Raw genomic sequence first — 14419 nt, 5'->3', positions numbered from 1 at the left:
GGCTGTGCCAGGGCCGAGCCCCGCCGCGCCCGCCGCCGCCGCCGCTTCTGCAGCCGGGAGCGGCTGCCGCCTACGCCGGGGGGGGGCGGAGGTGGAGGGGGGAGCGGAGGTGGAGGGGGGGGCGGAGGTGGAGGGGGGGAGCGGGACGCCGCCCTCGCCGCCCTCGCCGCGCCGCGGCCCCGTGGGGGCGGCAGCGGGGCCGGGGCGCGTCCCCAGCCGCCCCGGCCCGGACGCCGCGGGGCGGTCGGCTCCTCCGGCTCCGCTCCGGCCCCTGGGCTCCTCCCGGCCCCTGGGCTCCTCCTCTCCTCCCGCCGCAGGTTGCCGCCGCCCGGGCCAGGCGGGTGCCCGGTGCCGCCCGCGGCGCCCGGCCCGGCCCGGCCCGGCCCCAGGTAGGTGCCCTCCTCGGCCGCGCTCCCCAGCGCGGGGGCTGCATCAGCCCCGGGTTCGCCGGCTTCCCCCGCGGCTGGGGCGGGGCGGGGAGGTGCGGGGGGGCTTGCTCGCCGTCGGCGGCCGCTTGGAGTCGGCGGGGTTCGCAGGCGATCCCTTCGTCCCTGCCTGCAGCAGGGCGAGCGTTTTCGGGCTGGGAAGCCGCCCGGCCGCGCTGGCAGAGGACGGGCTCCCGCGGGGCCAGAACCGAAGGTGGCACCGCTGGTACCTGCTCTCGTCCTTGCTGAGGTTCCCTGGGGCTGCGGAAGAGTTCGGAACAGGCTTTGGTTTCTCTGGGAGAGGAGCGCTGGGATAATGTCCTGCATTGCCGTATTACTGCCCGGTTTCGGTCGTTCGACGCAACAGCAGCGGCACCCCGCCCCTGGGCAGTGCTGAAGCAACGAAGAGGTGGTAAGAGGAATTGTTCGTGAGCCCCTCCGAGTTAGTGGTCCTCTTCCGAGGAAGCTCGGTCGTCGCCCATCAGTGATAATTCTAACAGCGCGACTGGCTGCTGGCCTTCTGTAGAAACGTCTAACTCTCTCCTTGGTCCTGCTGGGCTCTTTTCCTCATCAGAGAGCGCAGCCTGCTTTGCAGGGTAAGTGTAAAACCCCGGCGATGGCACTCCAGTGGTTACATTTCCTCCGCTTTGCTTTGGTTTTGTGTTCATCTGTTGAGGAAAAAATATGCTTGGCAATGTGAAGGTGTGCTATAGGTGGGAGCCTGGGCATTCCCAAGCAGCTGCTTTCTCACGCCCGTAGAAAATTTCTGCTGGGGCTGCCAGGCTGGCTGATGAGACCCCGGGACCACTGACGAGTGGAGCTGCTGCCACGCTGCTCGTGGAACAACGAGTGGTCCGACTGAGCATGAAGTTAACATGGAAGCGTTAGTCGTCTTGGCCCGAGGGAAAGTAATGATTTTAATAATTCTGTGACTTTGCAGTGTGAAATGGGGAAAGATGTATCATTACCGTACCCTGGGTACACTTTATAAAGATACAAATCCAAGTAATTATCACTCAGACTAGCTTAACTTCAAGCAATATCCATGCTCCTTCCTCATAGCTTTCATGTATTGACGTATTGTCAAAAATAAATTAAGCTACAGACTCCTATACAAGAAAATTTCCTTGAGCAGCTGACCTTGGTTGACACCAATAAGATCACTGTGATGTAGAAGCATCAGTATGCAAACCTTGCTTATGGCTATTACATCTGAAGGTGTGTTTTTCCTCTGAAGAGTAGGTTTTGGGGTTTGAAAAGAGGTGCTGGTGTGGCTTTGTTTCCAACTGAAGGCTCGATCTGTTCCCTTCAGAGGCACCGTTAGGGATCGCAAACATTTGCTGCTTCATTTGTTTTATTGTTGGATCTTGTTTCAGTTCTCTGAGATGAGAAATCAAGATTTTAGGTTTTTTAATACTTTGCACTGTGGTTTTTTGGCCTTTTGAGAATTGCAAACTCCCCTACTCTTTGCTGGGAATAGTGAGATCTACGTGAACCACAGCAGCAGCGTGGGTGCGTTGCAGTTGAGATTGTAAAACGCCTTGGAGGGTGAGTGCCTTGTGTGCTGCCTCTGATCCGTTCTGGATGCCTCTTGGTAGTGCTGGGAGAGGTTCTGGGGAGTGCTGGGAGACCTCTCAACTCCAGCTGATGTGGGGAGAATGGGTACCGTTGCAGTCAGCCATACATCGCTTTGGCAGTTCCTGCAGTTTGATCCACAGTTGGATTCCCAGGATCGTCGTTATTGGGGATGAATTTTGCATCACTGCAGCCCAGTTCAGGAAGACACCCAAATTTAGGGGTAGCTTTTAAACTTCAGGCAAGCTTTGGCAGTTGCTTTAAGGTAATCATCCTGACCCAGGGCAGGAGGTTAGAGCTGAGTTCTTGACTGAGTAGTGGAGGTAAAGGTAGATGGAGAGAAGGAGCTGCATGTGCTGGTGTGGGGAACCCACAGCATCCCAGGGCAGTCCCAGTTCCCAAGGCTGTCCCAGTAGTTCTCTTTTCTCCAACTTTTTTTTTTTCCTCCCTTTTCTGCTTCAATAACATGATTTTATTACCTTAAAGTAAGAAAGTGAAGCTACTCAGTAGCTGTGTTTCCAGAGTGTAGACCTGAGAAAAATGAGTAAGGCTACATTGCATCCTTAAACGTTCAATGAAAATACAAATGCCTGAAGAACACTCCAGGCTGGGCAAAGTCCAGATTGTGCTGCACTGTTGCTCCCTCATTTTATTCTTTTGGGGCTTTGTACTTCCAACAGGAAATAAATGTGTGTTTCACAGGGGTGTCAGTATCAAAATAAGTTTATAAAGGTGCTTTCCATGTAAACTTGTTAAAAAGAAAATTGTTACTGTACCCATATAAGATCATTCAAGCTATCTTGAGTGCCACTAAGCTATATAGAATCATATGCTCCAGTATACACATACATGTTCGGGGGAGAATTGGAAAATTAAAACCTGTGTTGTCTGCTAATGAACAGACCTGTCTTTCCGCAGGGTAAGAGGAAAAACAGTCACTGCAGCCAGCACTGAACCATAAATCAGAAGGTTTTCTTTTTTGCTCATAGTTCATATCCAACAATTTTTTTGAAGAAACTGAATGGTAACTACACCTTGATTTTTCCGTGAAGTTTTTCATTTAAGAAAAAAAGGTATGATTTTGTCCCAAATGAAAGACTTCTGTAACAGCTTAAATCAAAAGCTCAACACTGAATTTCTTCTTACATAGCTTTTACACTTCCACATGACTTTAGTATTCAAAAGTGCCTTTCTGATTTTATCTAGCCAAGTCACTATGTCCGTTTATTTTGGATATTGACCTCACAAAAATTAGTCATCATTGGAGCTACAAAATACAATGTGTTGGATGATACAGCAAACATGAGCCAGATGCTCCGATCTTTTGGTCTGTTTCTGCACTTCCCTTAGTGGGCAGCAGTCCTGGTCTAGGTTACAAGATTATGACGTTACTGGGTTTCCTTAGTAAACTCCATTATAATGTGCTCTTTCCCTGATACTCAGTTTTGCCTCCAGAGCAGTGAACCTCCAGTGAGAAATCTGCAAGCTGCAAAATGCTTCTTAATCCTGAATGATGATGATTTTTTTGCCTTCTGCCTTCTCCAGGGTGTACCAGCAGAACATTGCCCAGGTCTACTGGGAGCGATCTGTGGGTAACACCGTCCTGGAGGCACCAGCTTCGAGGGTGGTAACGTAACCGAGAGAAGTGGAGAGAGCTGAGCTGGGGCTGAACGCACCATGGGAGCAAACACCTCCAGCAAGTCACCACCCTTCAATGAAAATGAAGACGGTAAGAACTTTTCCTAGTTGTTGTCTGGGACTGCAGAGTCCACCAGTGCAGAGACTGTGACTCTGAGAGTCGCCGCCAGCTCCCGTGCTGGGGTTGCAAACACCCAGACATCTTGGTTAAGCAAAGGTGTGTCAAGGTCTGCAGCAGCAGCGTGCCTTTGCTCTCCTGCAGAGCTGTGGTCAGGTGTCAGCCGGTCCTTTCACCTCCCCTCTCTGCGGCCGGGCGCTGGGAGAATGACTGTTGGCAGAGGTTTGGCTTTGAGCTGTCTCCGGGACACTGCTGGGCGCTTCAAAGGCAGGGAAGAAACGCCGCTGTTCTGGGGGCAGGGGAGGCTTGTTCTGGAGATTGCAGCACAAGAAGGACTGGTATCATGTGTGGTGGGAAGATGGCTTGAGTGATGCGTGCTCCCATCCCTGCTTTTGGGCACTGAGAGAGACCCAGTCAGCAGCAGCAGAGGTGGAGGGTCCTGGTGACTGCCCAGCTGGGCAGCTCTACCCGTTGGCACTGGGAGACCAGCACACAGGCTTGCTCGGCTGGAAAAGGAGAATACATTGCTGAGAGCAGTGTTGGAGGCCAGTGTCACTATGCTGCCAAGATTATAGAGACAGTCATTAAAAGATTGTTCCATAAATCTATTTCCTGTTGCATGAGTCAGCTTGCTAACTGCCTTATGGGCTTTCACCTGAGTAAAATCATAAAATGCATATGTAGATAAATACAAATACATATGAATAAAAGTAAAACATACAAGAACTTAGATGACTCATAAACTGCTGTCCCAAAGGTAAGAACTCCAGTCAGGGAGGACGTAATCCTGATTAGTGGGGAAGTCAGGGGAAAAGGAGGGGACATTGGCTGAAAACTGGTCTTTCTCACTCAGCTCCTTGAGGAGAGAGGTCTCGGAGGAACGCACTTTCATTCTGGTAATGCAGTGATTGTATCCCAAGTAGTGCCGTTAGTGCTCGTGGCACGAAAGCCTCCTGCCCCAGGCTGTGGCCATCCCGCAGTCCGGTCTCTGTGCGCAGCTGCTGATGTGCACAGCTGCTTGGGGAAGGGAAGAGTCATTCTGCACAGCAGCGTGTTCCCCTTGCTGTCCTGAACCACCCTGCTGTGATCCGGCCCTTCCCTGTGCACCTCGGTTTGTCATCCTGCAGAGAAGATTTCGCACTTTGGGGTCTGCGTTCGCTGCTGTCACCCTCCAGACGCAAAGGGAGCCGGCGAATTGCTCCGTCCTTGCGCTCCGCGCTGCTGTGCCTGCAATGCAATGCCAGCTGCATGTGTGTGGCTGTTGGGCTAAATTGGCTGTGGTTCCCAAATTATTAATGCAACTGCTTGTGAATTTTCTTTGGTTTTCATATTTTTTTCCAGTTACTTTAGTGCAAAAGAGGTCCGTGCTGTGAGTTTTTCCTGGAGATTTTATTCCTGGTGCATCTAAATGCTCAGTATTGGCATCTCTCATAAATAACTGCTTGTGCTAGCTCAGGATGACTCGTACTTTTCACATTCCTGATCACCTTCCTTGGGGTGATATGTCCGGGCTGTGAGATTGACTGTAACAAATTGAATTTTCCTTGGGGTGGCTGGTCTCTCTGTTGAGTCTTTCTCAGGGTTCGACATGCTTCGTGTGGTATCAGCTCCTGTGACTGAGAAATAAATAACACCCCGAGCAATGCAGTGACCTGTGCAGGGTGACTGTCCTTGGGGCAGTAAATCTTCTCAGACAGGTGATTTCTTAATGAGAGCCAGATCTGTGCTTGGGAAGGGCTTGGTTTCAGTAAACAAAACCTGACAGCATGTGAAGCCCCTGTTAGCTCTGTGGCAAAGGGCACTGGGCTTTCCCAGTGTGAAATGCCCCGTGCTCGGCGCGGTTGTGGGTCGTGCTGTCAAGTCAAGGGAGGGGCCCAGTCCTGACCATGTCAAGGGCTTCAGTGTTGCTCTGTTGAGTTTCAGTAGGCTCAGGGGTCACCCCTGCGCCCAGATACAGTGTCCAGACCAGTGCAGTTGTGCTTTCATGGCCCTGCCCAAATTTAAAAAGTGTAGCACATACTTTTTTCTAATTAGTCGTAGTTTAATGTACTGGGGGAAAAGAAACCTAGCTGAAGTGGGGATGTCCTCCATTAACTTTTCCATTACCTTGGCAAATCTGTGACCAGAGACTGTATCACCTTAGATGTCACAATCTTCTCCTTATTCTAATTCCAACTGAAATGAATTAAGAGCTGCTGGGTACAGCAGGAAGCAGCACAGCGGCTCTTTGGCTCCGTGATGCTGGCAGGTCACTTCACTGGGCTGCGGCTGGTGGAGAGCCGTCCCAGCTCTTGGGCTGTGCCATAGAGAGACTTTTCCTTTGGGACCGGCGTAAATATAAACAGCAACAGTGTGAGTGGTGTAAGCGCTCCGGTGCCAGGAAGGCACCCGATTCTTCACAGCCCAAATTATACCTCTGGCAGTTCAGTGCCGCAGCTGCACCCGCCGGTCGGGCAGTTGTCTGCCAGATGCTGCTCCCTGGGGGCATCGCTGGGACCCACTGCCAGGGGATGAGGAAACATCCCAGTCTAAAGAGTGTTTTGCCATTGCACCCAAGAATTGGGTCTGCTTCTCAGAGAACTGTGCTGTAACATTCAATGATTTCATTTCTCTCATTACTTCTCAGTGTAATTGAGAATGTACTTCTTTTACTACTTAAAAATAAAAAAAAGTCTTGGAGAATACTCAGGCAACAAGGTGAAACGTTTTGCAAAACAGGGTTATTAAGGAGCTAACTCAAGGGTGAAAACACCTGGGTTTACAGTGTGCCATAGTTTTCTGAATAGCCTTGGGCAAATTACTTCACTTTCCTGTGCCTCCTCCTTCAGCAGTGGGCTCCCTTCTCCTCCCACACCTTGGCCATTCGCTCTGCAGAGCTTGGGCCACCTTCTGCCATGCAGAGACAGGTGGCACGCAACAGGACGGTAGGGCTTACGCCTCGCTTGAGCTCGTGGCGTCCTTTGATATGCACATATAATGCCTTTTTCATATTTTTCCAAATTGCTGTTGCTATAATTTGACTATTTTCTGTGGCACCATGATTTTATTTTTTTTTTTTTTAAGATGGACTTCTCAAAGGGGCTTTATTTGCCTTCGGCAGAAGTGGGATGACAGTATTATTTTTCTCTCAGCGTTTCCTCTGAGTAGGCACAGTGGTGGATAATAAGCTAGTGAGATGAAAAGAAAATGTAATAACCAGACAGAAGGTTCAGTGCTGCAAGGTGATCTCAACTCCCGGTGTAGTCAGGATTAGACCATGTTAAAAGCTGGATTTTGTTTGTGCTGCTTCTGGGCAAAAGGGTGTGGAAAGCATCCCAGAGGATGGCAGCCACATATTCTCCCCAGCTGGCCAAATCTGTGGGAAGGTAAAGCAGAAATAGATAGTAGGTGAGGACAATGGCTGGGTGAGATGGACATACATCATTCTGTGGTCCTTTTCCAGTGTCCTCTCTAGCCCACCATCAGCTGTTCTGTCTTTAAATTGCCCTGGGGCTGAGAAGAGTGTTAGACGTATCTTTGTTCCTCTGCCTGGATCCGCACCGAATTCAGCTCCCTGATACTGAGGGACTTGCGTTATCATTCCTGATCCTGTGGTAGCACTTGTTTTCCTGATGCTGCAGAGCAGAGGATGAAGGGAGGAAGGAAATACATTGAAAATGGGGGAAATTACAGTGACAAAAGGAAGACGAGTCATAACAGACCATGCAGTGTTGTGCTAGCTGTACTGGGGTGGGCGATGGGGATGGGAGGACCTGACGCCCCCGAAGCATTGACTTCCACTTGGCAGATGGAGTCTGGGGGCTTTGGCAACATTGACTTGTCTCTGATAAGGATGTTTTCTGTGGCTGGTTAGGTTCTGTATTTTTTTATCTAAATACTGTTCCTTGAACCTGTTTAGAAATACAGCCCCTGCTTTCAAAATGGTATTTCATGCTTATGCTTCAGTTGCTTCTTTATAGCAATTGTATTATCTTCCTTGACATCTCTTAAACATAATTTGTCTGACTTGGCATATCACATGAATTTTGTCTCTGAAGGGCAAATGGTTTGGCTTTTTCATTGTTTTGGATGCCATCAGGCAGTGAAATGAGGCTTGTCAAATCTGTAGATGTGGATTCAGGATGAAGAGCATGTGTTTGGTTCCTGATTTGGACACCATGGATTTCCGTACTCTTTGGAAGCGAGACTCTGGATGGGCTCACTGTGAAAATTGGGGATGGTAGGAAAGCTAAAAGAGAGGGGTTAAAATGTGATCGTACCTGGTTAGAGAGTCTTAAATAAAAAGTATGCAATTTAGCTTTCTTACGACCAGCTCAGTTATAGACCCGTGTTTAAAATGTTAATGAAAACATTAATATGTCTTTTAAGACATAAGACAAGGAGGTAGAGGGTGTTAACATGTTCATGAAAGCATTCCTTTTAAAAGACAATAGGGATAGAGGGTGTTAACATGCAAAATCTGGCTGCCGGCTTAACTCCTCTGGATTTGCAGCTGTTCCAGATGTTAACGTCTGGCTGGACCCCTGCATTTTCTGGTCTGCCCCGCTCTTGCAGAGCCCCACGTGGGATCCAAGCGCCTGGGACCTGAGACTCCCCTTTCCCTGCTGTCGTGGGCTGCATTGTACAGCACGTAGCTCCTGCAGCTAACCTCTCCGTAGCGGGCACAGAGGGTTTCTTTCCCCTCTCATTTTTCCCTGCAGGTGATAAGCATCTTCACTCTCCCTTTTTATTCTGCAGGTATCCACTACCCTTCTCTCAGATGGTCTAACTAACTGGTAAACAAATCCAGTTAAACTCCATCATTATCAACTTGTATTTAGCTCTGATGTTTGCAGCTGTTGTTCCAGGTTTGAAAAGGGGCTTTTGTGCCTAAAAACTGGTCTTTTTTCCAAGTGCTATAGCTGGAAACTATAAACTTTGCTTTGGTTAGATTGTGGCATTCTACCTGAAAAGATAATGGCAATGAAAAGGACAAATTTTGTAAATTTAGTGGCCTGTTTTAAAAAATTATTCTGAGAATGGGTTACCCAGTGGGTATTACACTCTTGGCCAGCTATGCAGTGGCTGTTTCCACCTTTCTCGGGGAGGAACTTTGGGCAGGGTCAGTGGACCGTATGGCTGAGGCAGTTTGGTGACCCTCATGTTTATGTTGAATGAAACCCGGTCTACCTGCTTAATTTCTTTGGAAAATACATGCGTTACATTAAAAAAAAAAAAAAATCCACTAGCAAAGTATGAGTACACTTCCCTATAGCTGTGTGATGGCAAGAATCTAGCAAGTGTCTGTCCTGTTATCCTGGTATTAGCTTAGAGGCAGGATGTGTCCCGAGGAAAAGGGGTTTATTTCTGACCAGTATCATGCACAAGTCTGTAACATGGAGGATTCATCTATTGCTGTGGCAGAGTGATAAACAACAGCTTCCTTGCTGGCAATCCCATCTGATAAAAAGCTTTGGGGACAAACGCCTCTTGGTTTCTGTGCCATTCAGTTCAGTTAATGAAGAAAGCAGCAGATGACAATTATGTTGAGAGCTGCACTTTTCAAGACAACCTGTGGTGTCAGAAAGCCCAGAGACGGAAACCTCTGTAGCCTGAAGCACAAGCTGCTCACATGCCAGTGTTTCTCTGAAAACAGGACTTCAAACTGACTGCGCCTGTTCGTTTGCTCCCCAGATGCCCAGATGCTCGGTGCACAGGTCCAGTCCTGGCTTTGGCGCCTGGCATGGCCAGAGCCTGCGTGCGTCTGAGCTCTCTGTTATGTTACGGTTGTGTCTGGGAAGATTTGAGCAGGCTACAGCCCAGTCCTGCAGCTCTGCTGGAGCCGGAGCCTGGAGCCGGAGCGGTGGACCATGGCAGAGCGAGGGGGCCGGGGGGCTTGGCAAGGTCCGACCTGTCTGCTTGGGGATGGTGCGAACGTAATTGAAGTATTTCAGGTCAGCCTGGGAGGGCAACACCAGGGCACCCGATGGAGCTACTGGGCAGGGCTTTCATGCCAGACATCCGCTTGGAGCCTGCGCCTCAGAAGGACGCCGTCGGCAGCCCGCAGGGGAGCACCAGGTCGGCTTTGGTAGCCCAGTCCAGCCTGTGGTTTCCCAGCCTGGAGCTGCCGACTGCGGCTGGAAAGGCACCTACGGGTGAGTGCCTGAGGCTGCTGTCAGCAGAGAAGTGCAGCAGAGCCATGTTTCTTTGTACAGCAAGTGCCTTCATTCTCATTTCACTTGAAGCTGGAAGGGGAAGAGGCCTTGAGGTTTTTGTCTTGTTTCGCGAAGTGCTGGAGGTGGTGTGAAGTCTTGTCCGGTGGCAGAACATCCCGCTGTTTGTGCTAACGCAGGGTAATGGCAGTAACACCCCCAAGGCTGGGAGGTTGGGGGTCACAAAGGACGGGTGTTTCCAGAGGGGAACCTGCCCGCCAGACCCGGGCACCGGCACCGAGAGCAGCACAGCTGGTTGCCTTCGGACATGGTCCTTAAGGGAGCTGGTGGTGGTGGTCAGCCTCAGCAGGGAATGGGGGTGCCGCAAGGCAGAGGTGGACTCGGTGTTCACCGGTTCCCATGGTCCCGGTGCCGGGGACATCCCTCCCTTGCGGCCCCGTGCTGGCTGCAGGCAGCCCTGACTCCTGCCAGTGGCGAAATAAGAGGGGCACGAGGCAAATGAACTCTGCGATTTCAAGCCCATCACATCGGTGATATTTCTCAGTTCCAGGGGTCACACTAATTAAAGCTGATGAGTTATTATAAATCTATCAGAGGCCTTTCTCCGGTGCCTTGAATGAGGGTCTCGGTGCGGTTTGGTTCAGCTGGCAGTGGCTGGTTAAGGAGCGTATCCCTGAGCGCGACCTTCCCTTAGCTGACGGCTGCTGGGCACAGCCCTGCTGCACCAGCATCTTGGGGGAGCGTTAGCAGGATTCAGAGCGTTCAACTCGGTCGTCATTGCTATGGTGCCTTACCCAGCAATCGGCAGCAGGGTTTGAACCCAGTGCAGTTAATCTGTTTGCTGTACAGTAATTTGATTTGCTGTTTCTCTGGATCTGTTTATTGCCTGAGATGAAACGCAGGCAGCTTCATCCTGGCTGATCAGAAACACTTGATATGGAGGGTCCTTCAGATTAGCACTTACAGAACATTCTCCCTTGCTGTGCAGATGTCCACCTCCCAGCTCCATTTCCACCTGGAGGCCAGAAGGTGAAGTGAAATGTGTGTTCATGTTCCTCCCTCCCTGTTCCAATGCACGGTCTACAAAGCTGCTGCTCTTCTGTTTCCCTTCTGAGCCGAAACAGCCCTCTGGATGCTGAGTGGCAGCGAAGCTTGTGTCCAGGGTTGCTCTGTTTATCTCGCACAGTTATCAAACGGTTATCTAGAATACCACAAGGTTATGAAGATCCAGCTGCCCATTTATGTCTTCACATGGTATAAGTGTTTGATGGACTGAACTTCTTTGCGTTTGGTTTCAGCAGGAACAAGATAAGGCTTTCATGTTTAACAGGCGGGGCAGAGCGAGAACATTCACTTGAGGGTTCCTTGCCTGATCTGCCATTGACACAGGCTGACCCAGGGAACTTGCTTTTGCAGCTGAGCTGCAAAGGAAAAAAAGCCTATTAAACAACAAGTTTTAAAGAGCACCCAAACCTCCAAAAGCAACAGAAAGTTGCTAGGGTATCCCTCGTTTTTCTCAGCTTTTACCTTATGGAGAAAAAGTAGAAATAATGTGATATCAAATGTTTGCTCAGCCGTCTAATATTTGAATGTTTGCTCTTTCTTGCAGTCACCTTTGACCATTTTGAAATTTTGCGAGCTATTGGGAAGGGCAGCTTCGGAAAAGTAAGTATTTTGTGAGTTAATCACCATTTGGACAGCTGGAAATGTAACTGATTGAGAAATGGGTGAATTAGAGGCTCACATGAGAGTAAAGAAATAAACCCCTGCATTGTCAGTGAGCTTTGACCTGAGCTTCAACTCCTGGTAATCAAGAAGAAATTGGAGCCTGATTCCTCATCCATCCCGTAGCCACAAATTATATTACGGGAGATTAAAATGAGAAACTGATAAATCAAATGAGCTGAATTTCATTATATTTCTGGATAAGCATTTTCTAAGATTTCCCAGCAAATCGACATTGAACATCATAATGCATCTTTATTAAAGAACTACAATCAATAAGAAAGGCCTGGCAATTTTTTAAAGAGGATATTTATCTGTGAAACACAGTGTTTGTTATTAAGCATCAGGTTATGGTCATATGTTTTATTTTTATGCTGTTATGGAATTCCCTGCTTGTATATGCTAACAGAATTCTAGAAGGTCATTTGCCCCTTCACGTAAAGGCACATTCATGCCAGAAATGAGCCGTGCCTTAGGTGCAGAGTGTGACAAAAACCTCTAGACAAAGAGATTTATTTGATGGCGAAACAAAAAAAGTTGACTGACACTTTGCAAATTCATCCCAAGCTCCTAAACTGTTGTGGAAACAAATCTGAAAAACCAGCCTGTTTTGTTTTGTGCTCTTACAAACTCTGAGTCTGTCATTGAAGCAACATTTCTTTCTAGATTTGATGAAATATAACGATAAGAAAGGTTAAAATTCAAACCCCAATACCCCTCAAACAAAGCACAAGGTTCATTGTGAGATGAATAAAACTTAACAAGAAGGGGGAGGTCAGGTGCTGCTCCTAGTTTCTAACCTGTAGTTCTGTGGTGGAAAGGACTCTTCCAAACAGTAACTGATGTGGGAGGGTTGGATGTGACCAGGATTAGTCAGTGCTATTAAATAAAAAGTTGACTTCTGTGTGATTCCCTATCTGCTATCTTTGTGGTGATAAATTCCTTCCCCTCACCTTCCGCCCAGCAAAATTCCTTCTTTGGCTGAAAGCTGGGCCAGAGATTTACTGGCAATGCCCAGTGTTGCAGCGTCAGTGCCTGGAGCTGTGACTTGGCAGTGTGGACTTTGCTAAAGCTGCTGGAGAACGCTCGTGTGACCATGTTTTCCCTGCCTAAATTTGCTGACAAATCATCTCTGATTCATCCCTTGATTTGCTCACTTAGGTCTGCGTTGTGCAAAAGAACGACACCAAGAAGATGTATGCCATGAAATACATGAATAAACAAAAGTGCGTGGAGCGTAATGAAGTGAGAAATGTTTTCAAGGAGCTGCAGATTATGCAGGGCCTGGAACACCCCTTCTTAGTTAATTTATGGTAAGATACTGCTCCTTCGCTTACTGGCTAAGTCAGCATTGTCAGTTAGAGACATCTTTGAGACCAGACTTGCCCACTTCCCTGCTGCAAGCCAGTTTCGGGAGCAGCTGGTGTGTTGCCATCCGCAGGGTGACGGGTGTCATGCTGCCCACCGAGCTGGGCACGTGTGTCTTGCTGGCGCTGGGTGGGCTGCCCGAGGCACTGTCTGCAGGGAGAGTGGCGGCTGTCGCCTGTGACTGCTCTGGAGAGCGCACGTGTGTGCACCGTGGACCGGTCCTGTGGGGCTCCTCGTCTGTTCCACTGAGCGGGGCTCTGGTTTCAGGGGAATCTTGTTTAATTAAACAAGCAGCTCTCTCCCTTGTGCCCCCCGAGATGAGCACAAGAGAGTTTATTTGTGTGTTCCCTTGTGGTTTCTTCCTAGGCAGGTATTGCTCGTTGCCATAACCCAGTTTTATTTAATAGTACTCTTTTGGCAACAAACAGCAGCTTCCAGAACCACACAGCAACAGCACAGGATCGATACCCAAGCAGTGCTCTCTTTGCAGGGTTTGCCTTGGCAGTGCTTTCTTCTCATCACCTCCTGATTCTGATTTTTGTGGTATATTTTGTATTTTAAACAGCCTGCCTTAATACCTTATTGCTATTTGACTGAATTGATGTTAATCAGCAAAGATAAAAGCAATTTATCATTGAATTTACTGACAGAAAAATACTACTATTCAAATTTTATTAGAGCAACCCATATATCTATTGGGGAATGTGTACATAAAAGAGTCACTTTCCTTTAAGATTACCTGATAAATGCAACGTACGTGCTCTGGTTACAGTCCTTTTTCAACCATTAGCAATGGGGTTGACCAGCTGAGTGATAAAAGATGCATTAATTCTTCCCCCCTTTTTTGATTCAGCATGTTTTCCTGCAATGGGGCAGTAGAAAGGAATTTTAAATAAGACTCTATTACTGTTAGAGTCTGCCAGGTTAATTTTGTTAGGACATCAGTAACATTTCAAGTGGTGTGGTCTCATGCGCCATGTGATGCAGTGGCCAATATCCTGTAGTTACAGGATTCCTCTGGGATGGTGGGTAATTATATTTATTGGATATTGGATTTATTTTTAGAATGAGGTAGAACTTATCAATGCTAAACAGAAAAAAATGAGGCTAAAACACATTGAATATCACAAATCTTTGAATAACTTTGTGTTCCTTTTCGAAGTCTCCTGTAACTTGAATGCTGTTAGGTAAACTCTCATGACTTTGACGGTATTGCCATTCAGTGTTGTTCTAACTAGGGTATGAATGAGAACATGCATCTAGACCTCCCAAAGCTTTGGACAGATCTCCAAACTGCTCTTCTACTTGCACAAGCAATTCCAGGCAAAACTCACTCAGTAGCTGAGAACTAAACAGGCTATGTATAGACCTGTACAGAGCAAATCATCTGAGTTTCCCTACTTCTGTTCTTATCATGT

The 14419-nt window shown here is 48.4% G+C and overlaps 1 protein-coding gene across 2 annotated transcripts in view; it reads left to right on the top strand.

Moving 5' to 3' along the window:
• The first annotated feature begins 233 nt into the window (after positions 1–233).
• Positions 234–14419, top strand: part of STK32A (serine/threonine kinase 32A) — a 36184-nt gene continuing 21998 nt past the window's right edge. The window contains exons 1-5 of one of the 2 annotated variants that reach the window (XM_075056245.1): positions 234–389; positions 676–1021; positions 3546–3729; positions 11518–11573; positions 12795–12946. In XM_075056245.1, coding sequence (XP_074912346.1) covers positions 3678–3729; positions 11518–11573; positions 12795–12946 — 260 coding nt within the window. In that variant the 5' untranslated portion in view covers positions 234–389; positions 676–1021; positions 3546–3677. Of the gene's footprint in view, positions 390–513; positions 1022–3545; positions 3730–11517; positions 11574–12794; positions 12947–14419 lie in introns of those variants that run through there. The other variant, XM_075056246.1, reaches the window with a different exon arrangement.

Source organism: Buteo buteo, chromosome 24, assembly GCF_964188355.1.
Source record: "Buteo buteo chromosome 24, bButBut1.hap1.1, whole genome shotgun sequence".
Lineage (NCBI taxonomy): Eukaryota > Metazoa > Chordata > Aves > Accipitriformes > Accipitridae > Buteo > Buteo buteo.
The sequence above is the reverse complement of the archived record's forward strand: the minus strand, read 5'-3'. Positions and strand labels throughout refer to the sequence as shown.